General features: G+C 32.4%; 1 protein-coding gene across 1 annotated transcript; it reads right to left on the reverse strand.

Moving 5' to 3' along the window:
- Window positions 1–1,254: 1,254 nt before the first annotated feature.
- LOC116025332 (integrin-linked protein kinase 1-like) lies at window positions 1,255–7,346 on the reverse strand. Its single transcript, XM_031266536.1, has 12 exons — window positions 6,613–7,346; window positions 6,074–6,148; window positions 5,894–5,995; window positions 5,157–5,242; window positions 4,837–4,957; window positions 4,398–4,477; window positions 4,191–4,253; window positions 3,962–4,080; window positions 3,743–3,828; window positions 3,256–3,377; window positions 2,725–2,856; window positions 1,255–1,638 (listed from the first exon to the last, which is right to left on the reverse strand). The coding sequence occupies exons 1-12, from the start codon at window positions 7,051–7,053 to the stop codon at window positions 1,632–1,634; spliced, it is 1,434 nt and encodes a 477-aa protein (XP_031122396.1). The 5' UTR covers window positions 7,054–7,346; the 3' UTR covers window positions 1,255–1,631.
- Between the last annotated feature and the right edge of the window lie 9,605 nt (window positions 7,347–16,951).

A 16,951-nucleotide genomic window follows, 5' to 3' on the forward strand; every position in this document is an offset into this window, starting at 1 on the left:
GTTACTTTTTGAATTTTCTTGAAAAAGTTACACGTTACATGTTGCATGCACCAGTTCTGCTCAACGAGTGTGTATAGTACTCGCGTCCGCTGAGGTCCAGCTAGCAACCATCCCAATTAAAAATCTTTTTCTTTTTCTTTTTTATTATTATTGGCCCACAAAAAACTTAAGCAAAAACCCGACCATTGTGCTCTTAGTTCGCAGGTTTAATCATGATTTTATACTTATTGTAGCATTTTATGCGCAAATTATATCGTGGACGGACTAGCGTCCATCATGCGCATTGTGGACTCTAATCCAGATTATGTACCTATAGTCATGTAAGTACATTCACATTGTGTACTCTAATCCAAATTATGTATTTGTAATCATACAAGTACATAATGTGTTAATTAAAAATAAATAATATGTGAACTGTAAGTAATAAATTAAATATACATAATATGTTAATTGCATATACATAATATAGACGAAGGTCCACAATGCATGTGAGCTTTAATCTATAATATAACAATTGCATTTCACCCAATAGTTATATCATGGACCACGTGCATGTAGCATCATGAATCCAAGTCATCCCTAATTTTTTCAACCTAAATGTTTTTTTTTTCTTTTTCATTTTATACCAATAAAATTAGTGTACAAAAAATATATCATTAAAAAGCTATTGTTGAGATCTTTTAAATAATATTTTTTTCTAATTTTTTAATGAATCTACAAGTATATAAATTCACTATTGTAGGTTCATAAAATTACTATACTACCATATATAGGTTCATAAAGTCACTACTTTATGTTCATAAAATGAATATTACAATTTCATAAAATTACATTCTCAAGATTATTACTATAGGTTCATAAAATCACTACTACATATTCATTACACAATTTGAAATAATATATTGAAAAATATACCAACATAGTTATCAAAAAGAAACATAGAATAATATATTTAAATGATGATTGATTAATTGGTAACCATTATATTTTTATGAACCTGCAATATTATTTTTATTAATCTAATTTTTATTATGAACCGGCAACATTATTTTTATGAATACAAGTTGATCCAATATGAACCTAATTTGCCTCTTACTTGTATCTTATAATTACTTCTGTTCTGTAGAATAATACTCATCATCGTTTTGGAAATATCTATATAATATCCCGGTAGAAACCTCAATACCCCGCAATTTATTGAGTTGTAATATGACGGACGACAAAAACATAAATTAGTATGGGGATAAAAAAAAATTATAGAAAATTATTTTATTTTTTTTTAAAAAAAAAGTGATATGTACATTCAATCTTAAATCATTTCCGTATAATACAAATGGTTCTGCTTTACTCACCGTGTATAACAATCGTCTAAGAATTAAGCTTGACATATCATACAATGGAGAGAGATCATCAGCTTTGATAAAATTTACTGAGGAAAGTTTTGAGTTCTAAGCCCCACCATCGGTCCACAAATTATCAATCTTAAATAAAACTTAAAACCTGAGTGAAGCCTGTACGACTTGCGTTAAGGATGTCTGGACACACAAGCTCCCCAAAATTCTTGCCAGCCAACCTCCATCAAAATCTTTCCCCACACTCTCGACAATATTTTTACCATTTTGATGGGTCCCTTACAACCTGCAAAATGGGCACAACTTTATACATCTGGAACAATTGGTAAGACCAAAATGCCAAGATCAAATCGTAGATCAGAAGTGGGAATAGCCGGAATAGAAATCAATGCAAAGACATCTCTCGATGCTTCTTGAATCTCAATCCGAAACACAAAGTAACTGCTTCCGTTAAAGAAGTCAGTTTTTAGGAGCTCATGTTACAATGTAGGTAGAGCAATTGGGTTCATTATCATTGGTCTATAAGCAGTAAATGAGCAATCACTGTCATCTTGCAGTAATTAAGCAAGTGTTGTGAATATTTTAGCAACACCTGGAATTAGTCACCCTCAACGCAGGGCCGGATTTTAGGGCGTGCAAGATGTGCAACCGCACAGGACCCCAAAATTTTGAGGGCCCCTAGTCCAGCCATGGCCTAATAGTTAGTGTATGTATTTGTGATTATATTGGCCCAAAATTAGGTTTTTTGCATTTTTCTCTTTGCAATTTTTCTTCAATTCGCAATTTATAATTTAATAGGACCTCACTTAGTTACTAACACAGGGGCCCCGCAAATCAAAAAACCGACACGGCCCTCAAGACGAACCCCATTGGCCTTGTTTGGTAAAATAGTTAGCTTATCAGCTAATTTTGGCTTATTTGACCACTATTAACTATTTGACTTGGTTAAAAAATCAATATAAGTGTTTGGTTAATCAATTAGCTTTTTAAGAAAAGAAATTACACCAAACAACTATCAGCTAACAACTAATTTACCAAACACATTTCTATAATCAACTAATGTTATCAACTAGTTATACTCTCTAATTAACCCAATCAGCTAACAGCTAACATCAATTTACCAATAGGGCCAATAAGTTGCGCATTCACTACCAGATTTTGGTGTAATAGCAATTGATTTTGTTACACCGTAAATTAGACATGTACTGTGTATGAGATTTTGGTGTAATAATAATTGTCATGTGTTACGAACTTATGTGGCCTGGTATAATAAGTGCATAGAATGAAGCTCCAGTGATCAACTTATTCATAAAGATGAATCTAACAAAATTTGAAAAGAAACATAGTAGAATAATGTAGATTGAAGCATTACCAAGGAAGCTTAAAAGTGTCCTTCAACCATCCATGTTTAGAGCAATTTGTAACGATTCTATCTGTCCGTAGAATGATCTCTGAAAATGTTGGCCTTACAGCATGATCAGGACTCCAACATTCTTCAATCAACCTATAATGGAGTTAAATCAATTGGAGAAACACAAATAACCTTAGAAAAGCAAATAAATTGGGAGGGAGGAGTTGAAATTATTTAAATTCCAAAATTCCAATTTATGTGATACTCCTCAGAGCTTGTTCAGCTTGTCCTAAACTTAAGGAGGGAATATTGCAGAAGGATATGCATGTCAAATATTTGATATTCAGAGGCAATGTGGAATTGAAAAATCACAATTCATGTGTGCAGAATATGATTGACAATGGTATTGTTTCCCATTTAAATAACCAGAACTATACCATAGATGCTCACATAAAAGCAGAGCACTATTTTTGAAGTTATATAATTGCACTTCAACAGTCAAACACTTGGTTGTAGCCAAAATATTGAAAACAAAAGTAAATTCAGTCTTACTCTTTCAAATCAGGAGGATATTTGGATTTTGTCTTGAATGTTGGTCTTTTTCCTTCTAAACACAACAACTTAGCAACCTCTTCAGGAGGTTTTGGATGAAAAGGAGGATATCCTTCCACCATCTGGTACCAAAGTAAAGGAATCAATTGTAAGAATCTAGAAATATTTTTGACTACTTGCAGACTTTAATAGCTATACTAATTAAGCTAAGGAAAAAAAAATAATGGGGCTGGGGAGCCAGCAGAATAGTTTTCTACTAAAAAACAATGTGAAAATGGCTGCAGATGAAAACAAGGTTGGTTCTCTGAGAGAGAGAGGGGGATAGTATGATAAATACAAGTACATAAGTACAAAAATGTCCTTTACTCTCAAATATTTCAGATGCTTTGGGTGAGAAGCTAAAATTAGTTCAAAATAAATATGCACCCTGTTTCCATCAAATGCCAGATTAAAACAAACAAACAAAAAAATCAAATGAAAAATGTACCTCATAAAGTATTATAGCAAATGAGTATACATCCACACTTCTATCAAATATTTGATCCTTGTAAATTTCAGGTGCCACATAGTAACCTACAATTTACAACATATGTCACTTTATCACATCAATTCAGGTGTAATCTGAAAATCTTAATGAATTAGAATGCCACGATTTGGTTTCTCAGAATTAAAGATTATGCTACATGGAATATTCTCAACAACATACTTTTACGGTCATAGACATGTGGCTGCACCAACTTTGCTTTGTCAGGAGAAATTTTTGACAGCCTAATTAAACCAAATCCTGCAACTTTCAACAGACCTCCATCGTCCAGCAAAACATTTCTGGCACCTTACCAAAATTTGAATATTAAGAACAATGCAAATTTCAATAAGTGTAGAATATGATAGGAATTATGCACCTGAGAATAAACTCAAGCATTTAGTTTCCTTACTTTGGCTGTAAGCTACAATGGATAATTGGGTCTGGTTTACATTCATGAAGATAATTCATGCCCCTGAAAAGACAAAGGCAAAAGTCAACTAACAGAACAAGCAGAAAATAGGGAAGTATATTATGCAAACAACTCACTATGCGATCAGAAAAGTGATTCAAGCACCAATACTCATTTAAGTACATCCTTGACAAAAAGAGTACTTACCTAGCGATATCAAGAGCAAATCTTAGAGATTTAGAAGGAGATAGGCGTCCTTTCTTTTGAAGATAGATACCTAGATCACCCTGAAAAATTGCCAGCAGTAAATTTTATGATAATGACATTCCATTTCTGAAGCTATAAATTTTGGTAAACTGTACATAATAGAGACATCAAATATTTCATCATATAAGAAATTCAAATTATAAAAAATAAAATAAAATAAAATAAATAATAAAAATTTATTTTAAAAAAAAAAAAAAAAAAAACTGCATAACGCAGAAGCAAAAAATGGCAATAAAACTTAAATGTCCTATGCTCATCAAATCATTTAAACCATCTAAAGAGAGTCAAAGAAATGCACTATAAATGTAGACAGATTTATGGATTGGTAAGAGGGGAAGGGCTGCTGGGGGTTGAGGGGGATATAGAGAGAGATTCCTACTCTTGGATGATACTCGGAAACAATCATCATTGGAATATTTTGGGTGACAGCTCCAACAAACTGAACCACATTAGGATGTCGTACTTTCTCTAACAATGTTAGTTCATGTTTGAAAGCATTTCTGCATACAAGAATAAAGAATTGAAAAAAAAAAATGTGTTAGGCATTAAAATTTAGAACTTCTGAACAAGAAGAAAGAAATCCTTCACTCCTAAGACAACTTAATGGTGGACTGATCCATCTTAAACAGAAAGTAGAAACTTCCTTTGAAAATTAGTGAGCACAATTTTTTGAATATTCAAGAGCAGGTGAATTCATACATGCTTTCAGGGTCTGAATAGCAATCCTTGTCAAGAATCTTCACAGAAACCTTGGTGCCATTCCATTTAGCAACTTGATATGATCCCTGCTCAAGGCAATTAAATAGATTTTAAACAAAATAATGCTGGGGTTGGACCACATAGAGATTCAGTCAGGATGCAAGAGTTAAAATAGTCTACTTCTTTCTCTTTTCCAGTGGTGAGAAGCAAATATGACAATGGGGAGATATGGATTGGGTGTAGTTAGTTCCAGTAACAAAATCCTTAAAGAAGATGGATGTTCACACGAACACTGTATCTTTATTCAACATATATTCAACATATAGCATGTTGCTTCCCTGTATACAGCTTTTATCATGTTCAGGTTTAGATCTTGGTCATTGTTTTCTGGAACAGTTGACAGGTTATCTTTATGCTAATGGCATCACATAATAGGGATGGATAATGACCACCTTTTCTTTATGGGTACCTCAGATGGGTTAGGATTTTATAGTCCTAGCCTCAAAAGGTCTTTGGCTACTGATAATGTGGATCTGGAATGCAGAGAGTCAGAGACTATATACTTCGACCATGGGAGACTGAATTGAACAGAAATATCTCAGTCAAACTGAAAATAGTTCATCAACTTTCATTTTGCTTGGGAACAAGATTCGCATGTAGAACGTAAGAGGAAATAAGCACAGCAGAATCATTATGTTTTAAGGAAAATATAAAAGGAGAGAGAACATAGATCTTGCCTTGATACCATCACTTCTGCGAATTTGAAGCTCCAGTGGATTGAGTTCATATTCTGGAACTTCCCGGGGATTAGCAACAGTCATTGGCGTCTTTCTGATTTTCTAGCAATATGGCATAGACTTGTAAGGACCAAGTAAATAAAAAGCCTGAATGTGAAGTATGAACTTGGTCTCACTTACTGGAACTTTGGCCCCACGGGCCTTCAAGATATTATAGACATCAGTATTTCCATAATACTTGGCATCAGCAGCTGCCTGTCATAATTTACAAGCAACATAAAAATTCACAGATTTACTGCAAGAAACAATCATTACAGATTGCAAACCAAGTAAAACCTGATGCACAGGCTAAAAGCTAAAAAGCCATTTGTTTTATTGGTGCTTGCTATTGCACTAAAAAGTGATGCTGAAGGATCCAATCTCAAGAGTTTCTGATCCTACTGCTATCCTATTCATCCACTATATTCTTCTATTGTTCTAATCATAATTTGCCACGAATAAAGTGAGGGGCTCTGTGGCAGCAAAGTTATTTGTTCATATGTAAACTCCACAAATTAATGCCTAAACCTCAGCCACTCTTTAGGAAAAAATCAGGCCAGAACTTTCAGCACTTTGTATATATATCTCACATATTCATAACAGCACAAGCAAAATAATCAAAAAAAGTAAGAGTTGGTAAGAATTAGACGCAGGCAAATATCTATATAGGCAAGCTTTACCGTGCTCCCCCATCGATCACGAGCATCAATATTGGCCTTCCGGCTGAGCAGAAGCTTAACGACCTCCACGTGGCCCTCGCACGCCCCGATATGCAGAGCGGTCCGGCCATCCAAATCAATGCTATTGACGTCGATTCCCTCATCCAGCAATTCCTTGACTCCCTCCACGTCCCCCTGGCAGGCCATGAAGAGCAGCTGCATGGTTGAGTCGAGGTTCTCCGGCACCGCGAGCAAGTCGATGTCATCGGCGTGACTCCGGCGAATCGGATCGAGCGACGATTGCCTGCCGAAGCTGAAACGCAAATTATTCCGGCGCGGATCCAGCGAGTTCTGGCGCCTGAAGCTGAACCTCCCGCTCTTCTGCACCGACCCCGTCGAGAACTGCCGCGATATCCCCCGCTTCAACTGCGTCGCCACGTCCATTTTGTTCGCGCAGTTCATTTCCCCCCTCAATCACATCAATAATGCCAAAACACCTCCCACCATACGCAAAACCCCTCAAAAATCAATCCACTCTCCCTCCTCCTACAAAAAACAAACAAACAACCAAAAAAACACTACGCAAAACAAAGCTATCGGAATTGAAAGCTCGATCGAGAGCTATGGAGAGAGAGAGAGAGAGAGAGCTCTCGAAGGCGAGCAACGAGAGGGAAAGAGATGAATTTGGGGAGAGGATGAAGATTGAAGAAGATGTATTGTATTCCACAGAGTCGCCCGTAAAAAGCGTTACAGCTAGATAAAGTGTACTAGTCATTCTTGTTCATTCTTTTTTTTTTTTATACTCCGTATAAATTATTACTCCGTATTTCTTTATTAATTTTAAATTGCTGGTGGTTATTTCTGGTGGTATTAACACGCGGCAACGCCAATGTGCGCTGCTCTTTGTCTGTCTTTGGTGCGGTTCGGCGGTCGTTTTACGTGGGAACGACAGATACAGACGCTTTCATATTTCATTTTACTATTTTTATTTCTTTAGTAGTTTATCATTGATTTAATACTAATTAGGCTTTCACGTGTGTTATTATTTTGATGTGCCAATTATACCCAATTTAGTTGTAACTTGACATAATTTATAAGATATTAGTAACAATTTTTAAAAAAATAAAAAATTAATAAAAAAAAATTCAGGACGAAGATTAGCAATCTTTGTCTAACGGACAAGGGGTGACCATCATTTGATCTTATATGAGACAACGAGACACTATTTTTAACTTTTTCTAAAAAAATATTTTTAAAAACATAGCTAATATTTTAGAAACATGGAATCTAGAAGGTTTTCTCGTACTACATTGCCGGCCAGAGCACCGCCGGTGTTCCCCTACTTGGCGAAGCCAACTTCCCGTGGCTCAAGTTTAGGGTTGGATGGGTTTAAAGTCAACAAAGAAGGTGATAAATTACCAAGTCAGTAATTTTATTTTTATTTAAGTTCTATGTCAACATTATGGAAGGTAGGGTAACCGAAGAGAAACCTATAAAAAAAATACTAAGTGAATAAATTTTAAAAAGTACATGTGTCTGATTAGATCTTATTTTAATTCAAGGTGTTAATTGAACAATTGTGCATATTAGGCGGGTCTATTTAAATCTTATGCCAAGTTTGAATTATTAACAAAAATATCACCCCATTTTTTCTCTAATTATTTCAAATATGTTAAATCTTTCTAGATTAACAAATAGGAAAAATCGCACTTTTGGTCCCTCAATTAGTAGCGCATTTGCAATATAATGTTGTCCCTATCTTCTAATTTAGACAGTTTCGATCTCTTAGTTATTGTTACTGTAGTCAATTTAGTCCCTCTGTAACTTAATCATCCTAAACTTCGTTTAGACCATGGGTATAATTGGAATTTCACATAGCATTAATTATATCAACCCAATTTCTTTCCCTTCCTCCGCCTAGTCCGCCATTTCCTCCACCGTTGTCTTCAACCCTAACTTGTTGGAAGAAAAGCCGCTCCAAGCTATTTCTTAGGCGATAATGTCTTCAAGCACTATCGGGTTATGGGCAGTAGAGAGTTAAATGCATAGAGAGTTATGGGCAAACGCAAACTGATGAGAAGTCAAGTCAAGAACACATTGTGAAGAAGAAGAAGTTAGAAGTGGGAGTACATTTTCCCCCACCATCACCAACAACTTCGGTACAGGCGTACAGCCGTTTCAAACCGTCGTGGGCGACGGGAGAGACGACGAAAATATTGCGTTTTTGTTGTTTGTTAGTTTCTCTTGTACTTGAATTTTGTTTAACCAGGACATGGGGTGCAAGGCGTCGAAGCTAGACAACGAGGATACTATCCGGTGGTGCAAGGAGCGACGCCGCCTGATGAAGGAGGCGGTGTATGCTCGCCACCATTTAGTCGCCGCTCATTCTGACTACTACTGCTCACTTAAACTAACTAGCTCTGCTCTGATTTCCTTCGCCGCCGGCAAGCTTCTCTCTATCGCGGAGGAGATGCCCAACGTGTTTATCCGCACTCCTTCCTCCACACCCACCTTCAAAACCCCTCCGCTTCCGACGCCGGTGGTTCGCATCCCATCTCCATCTCCGTCGATTCACCAACCACCGCAAATACACTACTTTGTCACCTCTCAGCAGCAGCAACCCCAAGCACATGGGAAAAAGCCAGTGAAACTGCCTCATATCCTCTCGGAATCGAGCTTCCCCACTACACCAAGGAACCACAATTTCTTCGAAAACGAAAACTATACATATGACGCGAAAGCTTCAACCTATTCCAGCACTCCCTCACAAGCCTCCTCCGTCCGGAACTATGAAGAAATTGGGTTGATATAATCAATACTAGGTGAAATTTCAATTATACCCAGGTTTTAAACGGTGTTTAGGGTGATTAAGCCACACAAGGACTAAATTGACTACAGTAACAATAACTGAGGAATCAAAATTGTCCAAATTAGAAGATAGAGACAACATTGCAAAATGCGCTACTAATTGAGGGATCAAAAGTGCGATTTTTCCTAACAAATATTGATTCTTAGTTCTTTTTCTGGAAAAAATGGTTCTCAATTAACTTTTTTTTTTTTGTTGTGTACTAGTGGCTCTGTTACAATGTAGTAACTTTTTTGCCTCCACTGAGGCTCAAACCCACTCCCATCATCCATGTGAGAGTGTTAATCGGGACACCGGGTGCCACTAGACCACAAGGTCATTGATAGTTCTCATTTAACTTAAAATTAAAAATATATATGAAATTAATTTGAAAGGACATCAAGGGAATAGCGGCCATCTTCATTTATTCGAGTACTGACTAGATAGCAATTTCACGTGCTTGACTCATTCCAGTCGACCAATAATTTCAAAAGATAAAATTTTTATTATTATTCCCTACTAATATTGCTATTTAATGTTCAACTGTAGACTCTTTTTTTTTTTTTTAAATGTATCTTTATTTTTATTGACTAGCAAATAAATTAGTCAATTTCACCCTTAGTTAAGAATAAATTTTTATTTTTATTTTTTGTTCGAAACAACGAAACTCATTTATAAATAATCTACTTTATACACCAATGGTCTTATAGTCTAGTGGCACAAAGTGAATCTCCCAAATGAAATGTTATGAGTTTGAGTTTCAATGAGGACGGTATGAACTTTTAATGCTTAAATAGGTTGAAAAAGTATTTATAAACAAATATTACATTGCAAAATAATAATAATAATAACCTACTCCGTACATGAAAAAAATTCTAACAAGACACTTTTTCAGTAACAAAGTATCTAGCATTTGGTAAGTAAGTGACACAACACAATTTGAACAATTCAAAGGTTGTATTAGTAGATTCATCCAGGACTAATTAAGATTCATTCCTGTAAAATTCTTTACGCTATCTTTACCACGCAGTTCTCTCTTACTTAAGTCGACACAATAATGTCCTATTATAACATTTGTAATTCAACAATATTTTCTTTACGTCATTGAAAATTTTAGCATATATTCAAATAATGATATGACGATATATATCATTATTCTTATCCCAATGGCTAGACCTAAATTTATTAATTGCTCTGTTTGGTTGTATTTCGTTTTCCTTACATTTTAAAAACTAAAAGTTGACATTTTAGTAATGATAAGTTTGGTCTGAAGTTGGATGGATTAAAGTTTGATACAAGTTTTATTAAAGTTGTAAAAAAAAATAAATTATTATTAAAGTATACAATTGTCAAAAATAAACTAGGGAATGAAAAATATGCATATAAGGGGTACACAAAGTTTTTGAATATTTTATGAGAAAATCTTACAATTCGCTTGTTACAAATTAAAAGATATAATGTGTGTTATTATAACATAAAATTTGATTGATAATAAAAATGTATTAAAAAATTGCAATAAATATTAATGAGGCATGTTACTAGGTTCAAGGGGGATTATTATGAATTGGAGAATAATGAGCATATCAAATAAATTTCTGGTAAAACTTATACTCCGTAATAAAATGTTTAATTAATCTAACAAATTAAAGTCTTTTTTGTTTTTTTTTTTTTGGGTTAGTTTATAATAGTGTAATTAGTCTTTTTTCACATTGGAGTTAGTTTATAATAGTGTAATTAGTATTTTTCACACTGAGTCAATACCGCCTCTACTGAGAGGCGAACCCATAACCTCTCAAATGGGCCGGCATACATTTAGTGACAACTTAGGTTACAACACTATCATTATAGCTTATTTGTAACAAATACTTAGTTGTCACAATTACCATACTATTGTGCCCAAAAAAATAGTTATCACAATTATCATAAACAATAGTGTTAGAACTATTTTTTTTTAGTCACAAAAAGGGTATTATTTGTGACTAAATTACAAAGTGTTACAAAAAATTTGTCACTAAATATCTTAATTCTTGTAGTGTAGAGTTTGAATTATAAAAGCCCGCGCGGACTTAACTCACTGGTTCAGTAGGCAATATTCAAGACATGAGATTAAGGCTCGAAGCTCAGTAGTGATAGTGTGAGGAATGAGAATTATGCCTAAAGTGAACAGATCTTTTGTGTACATTAGCTTTTGGTCCTGTCTACTGAGTTATTGTGTTTTTGTGATTTATATCTTTTCAAATGCGAGGTGCCTTTGGGTTGGAATTTAAACCTTTTAGGACAAGAGTGAATTATTAATTCACATTATTTTCCCATAGGTTAGTTGGGGAAGAATTACACCGACGAATATGAGTGGTGAGCTGGCTGTATCTGCGTATCAATATATATAGATATGGATAAAACTAAGAATCAAGTTGCGAACATGTCGGCATTGAAAATGCCCATGCTACCACCAATGCATAATTATTTCATATTAGTTTGCATTGAATGCCGCATGGTTTAAGCCGTTTGACTTGTAGCCTGCAGAACTATGCATTTACTGATTTACATCACAAAAAATAATAATAATAATAATTGTTTCATAAAGAATGAATTAGAAGAATAATAATAAATTATGAATTACATTTTATTATATTTAATTTATAGAGAGAATAAATTTAAGATTACAGTTCAAATTAGATTTTGATCTTTTGTGTCAATGGTCTTGTAGTCTAGTGGCACGGATTGTCTCGTTATAAATCTCGGTGACTCAAAAAAGATCATTCTTAATAATAGAACTAAATGATGAACACATTTTTTTAAAAAAAAAATGCTCTTTCATTTTTTTGAAAAAATAACATTTTTGTCTATAAATGATATTATATATATATATATATATATATATATATATATATATATATATATATATATATATATCATAAACTTAGTTCCTTAATAATTTATCAAAATTAAATTTACAAAATTATGATTTCGAAAGTTTTCATAAAAAACTAGTGGAATCTGTAGCTGAGAAATTAAAAAAGTCATTTTAAAAATATTTATTGATGAAACTTATATTTTAAATTATTAAGTGACTAAATTTATATTTAAATATATAATTCAAGGAGTAAAATTTTCAATTTTTAAAATCTCTTTTGGAGAGTAGAATTAAGTGTTCAACTTTTCACGTGCTAGCTAATTAAATGCCTAAATAAGCTAGCCACCAAAATTTTATAGGCTATACACGTTTGACCTGCAGTATGCATGCAGTCTAATTTAGTTTTATTATAAAGATATTTAATAGATGTAAATAATAATCAATATCATCTATTAAAATTTAAAATATTTTTTTATTTAATATGAGCTTGAATTTAATTTGAAGGGGACGTAAATCTACTCCAATCAATTATAAAAATGAAGTATAAAAAGAAATTAAAAAATTCAAAAGGAACACTCTGTAAATCCGCATGAAATTAAATTCAGCTACAATAAATGTATATTTATATGTATACTTGTTACTAGCTACCACACGCGCATTGCACGAATAATCCAATGTCCAATGTATATCATTCGGTATTCTGGCGTATATCAATGTAAAATTATCAAATTTTTCATAAAAGTAAATATTTTAATAATGCATAACTATGACTTGTGGCATATTTTTCATAAAATTATTTGGTGCAATAACAGTTATAGAGGGAAACACCCTCAGTGGATAGTACCCCAAGCATAATTTTACAACACAAAATCCTATTAATTGGTGTGATCCAGGTTTCCTCTTGTTGCCACTTCTGTCAGAAATAAATTTTTAATTTAATTTAGTCTCCTTGTGTGCTTCACTGCAATTTTACTGTCTTGCCGCAGGTTTCCTATTATTAATTTTCAATAATAATAATAATAATAATAATAAAATTTAAAGCTTGACCACAAGTTTTTTTATTTTAAAATATTTAATTTTCAATAAATTATTATTATTATTGTTGTTGTAGTTGTTGTTATGTGAATCAGGCATCCAAGTCATCAAAAATATTGATGTGGCATTCCAGTCACCTTTAACTTAGCTTGGAGAATAACATGTCAAATAGGGTTAATTGTACTTATTCTAAGTTCAGGTGTCTAATTGGAGTTTTTTTTCTAGTTCGAGAGCTTAATTGTACTTTCTTGATTAGTTCAAGGGTTTATTTGACATTTATCCCTATATTTATTTATTTATTTTGATTTCAATTCCTATTTACTACCAAACAAAGATACTTATCTAACTTTTTGAGTTCTACTGACTCGGTTACCATGTAGATACTTATCTAACTTAAATACATTACAATTGCCAAATACTCCATATTTGATTTCAATATTCACTACTAGAAATCTCTCGGTTTCCTACTAACGAATATTGGACGGTAAAAGGATATTTTTGGTCGGTAAAAGGATTTTTTGACCAACATACTAACCAAACTAGAGATCTGGAAAAATGACGTTCGTTGGTCGAAAATAGTGTCCAACAACTAAATGTTGGTCAGAAACGCTAGAAGATAAACTCAAATTATTTTATATTGTAATTTCTGTCCAAATTCGGTTGTTGGTCAGAAATTTCGACAACCATTAGTTGGACGAAAAACTCCCCTTGTGCATGATGTGATTTTCTTTTCAACTATTGGACGGAATTTTTGACCAACTATTAGATGAAAATTGTGGTCAACTATTGACAAAAAAATTCAAAATCATATAAAGTGCGTTAATTATTTTGATCTTGCCATAATTTTATTTCAACCAAATGACCCCTTTTGCTATTCTTGTCTTTCACTATTACTTCAAAACCTAACTATATATTTCACTATGACGTTGCCAACTCGTTTTCAAAATAAGTTTGAATTCATTCACAAACCTAATACCTTTCCAGAAAAACTATTCATTAGTCACACTTTTACAATAAATTGGATCACCTAATTTCTTTTATTATATATGTGTTGTTGGCTAAGATTTGAATAATAAATTCGAAGATCTTAGACTGTGGAGCAGTCTATTATATGGACATAATTGAATTATAAACTCAGATTTCTTTGTATTATTATTATTAAAACAAAAAAGTTGTTGGCTGAAGATATGATATAGACCAACTTATATAAGTGGTTAGTTGGCTGTGTCTTGGTGTCAATTAATTATCGGTATATCTAAGAACCAACTTGCCATCATGTCGGCTATCAAAATGACTGTTCTATCCCTGCTGATAATATTTTCATGAAAATTTTCATTTGAATCATGTTTCTTATTAAATAGTATAATAAAGTTATCAATCAAAACGAGTTAATCCAGTAGGTTAAATACGGTTAGCCCATTTTAGATAGCTTGAACATCAATAATTTTTGCCTAGTGTGTTTTGACAAGGTAGTTATGCTATGGACCCTAGTTCAAAACACGCATTTGAAATAATGGTGTCGTTAGTAGCACCTTTTCCTCAACTAATGATTTTTTTTATTTTTTGTGTGAATATATAGTTCAAAAATTATGAATATAAATTCAAAATTGTGTTATACTGTTGAATATATAGTTATGTAATTGTGAATATAGAGTTCTGTTATTGTAAATATTAAGTTCTGTAATTTTGTATATTGAGATCTAAAATTGTAAATATTCAGTTCTAAAATTGTGAATATAGAGTTAAAAAATTATGAATATAGGTCTTTGGCAAATAACCTAATAACCTAATTTAAAATTTATTTTTAAATATTAGATTTGAAAAATCAATCTGGCCAACACTTTGCCTCTGAATTGGGTCGGTCCAATGTAAATGAAGATTAGTTTGAGTATGTTACGGGCTTAAAGGTATCTCCTACAATTAAGACTTGCTCACGACACCACCTCGTGACCTGAGAAAAAAAAATCTAAATTTTGAAAATGTTGTTCCTTTTGATTGATAAATAGATTTAACTATTTAAGGGAGTATATTTAATATATATGTTGTCCATCCCTAATAACACCACCCTCTGCTACAAGACCAAATTATCTGCATTCACAACCACCAACATTCAATATAATACAGATGACAGATTATTTATTTATTTATTTTACATCTCAATATAGTAAAGATGATAATTTTTTTTAATAGATGGATGGTGTATATAACCTATAAATATTTTATTATTTCAAAAGTTAATTTAAAGGGTATTTCAGAGAGATGAAGGTATAAATATTGTTAAATATATTGAATGTGATCATTTCTTTTAGACATCCTAATATACTAAAAAATAAAAATTTTAGTGGTACTGTGGACTGTGGTAGGAGTATAACATTAAGCCTATTTAGTAAATGGAATATTCACAAAAATTTGTCAAATTTAAACAACTGACTTGGTCAACTCACTAAAATATATATTTAGTAAATATCAAATTGACGTAGCAGACAGGCTGCAAAACACTGAAACAGTAACAAGAGATTCTATTTATTTTGTCCAAAAAACAATTTTACCAACTAATTGGTAGAAATTACCACTAGTGCTATTAATTTATATTTATATTATATATATATAATAATTCACAAAAAAAAAACTACTTTGTAATAATAATAATAATAATAATAATAATAATAATAATAATAATAATAATAATAATAATAATCTCGAAAAGTATGACTAAATTAGTGAAACATGATTCGAGAAAGTCATAAATTCGATTCTTGTCAACATTCTCGAATAATGACAATGGGTCTTCTTCGATTAAAAGATACATTTACAATTTACCTTAACTTTTGTTTATAAAATAATTCACTTGATCAATAAACTCAAAATAAGTTTATAAATTTTACTATGAAATACATATTTGATCTAATTGTGGACTTGCATTTAGGGGCGTGTAGCCGTGTAGGCCATATGGGATAGGAACGATGAGGAATCCTTTAAGTGTGGAGTTAAAACGAAATAATAAAAACTACAACAAAACTAAAATTGTATTAAAGTTAGAACCGCAAACGTTTCATCACGTGAATAATGAATTTAAAAATATTATATGTATAGTAAATTTTGTACCTTGCTCCTTTATTTATTTTTATGAGTTAATATATTCAATTTTTTTCCCTCAACTATTAAGATTTTATCACTTTAGTTATCGACTACTAAAGTTGTTCAATTAGTCCTTTACTATGCAAGTTTTACCTAAAATGGTCCTCGACTATTAGAATTTCATCGCTTTGGTCATCGACTACCAAAGTTGCTGAATTTAGTTCATAATTATGCAATTTTTATTTAAAATATCTCGACTATTAGAATTTCACCACTTTGATCATCGACTCTACAAAAAGGTCCTCAAATCCACAATAAACTTACATTTTAAGTTAACATTTGCATAGTTGGGACTAAATTGATCAATTTTGGTAGTCAATGACCAAATTAAAGTGGTGAAATCTTAATAGTTGATGGATCATTTTAAGTAAAAATTGCATAGTTAGGGATTAAATTGAGCAACTTTAATAGTCAATGACTAAAATGGTGAAATCTAATAGTCGATGGACCATTTTAGGTAAACATTACATAGTTAGAGACTAAATTGA

The sequence above is a fragment of the Ipomoea triloba genome, chromosome 7 (genome assembly GCF_003576645.1).
Source record: "Ipomoea triloba cultivar NCNSP0323 chromosome 7, ASM357664v1".
Lineage (NCBI taxonomy): Eukaryota > Viridiplantae > Streptophyta > Magnoliopsida > Solanales > Convolvulaceae > Ipomoea > Ipomoea triloba.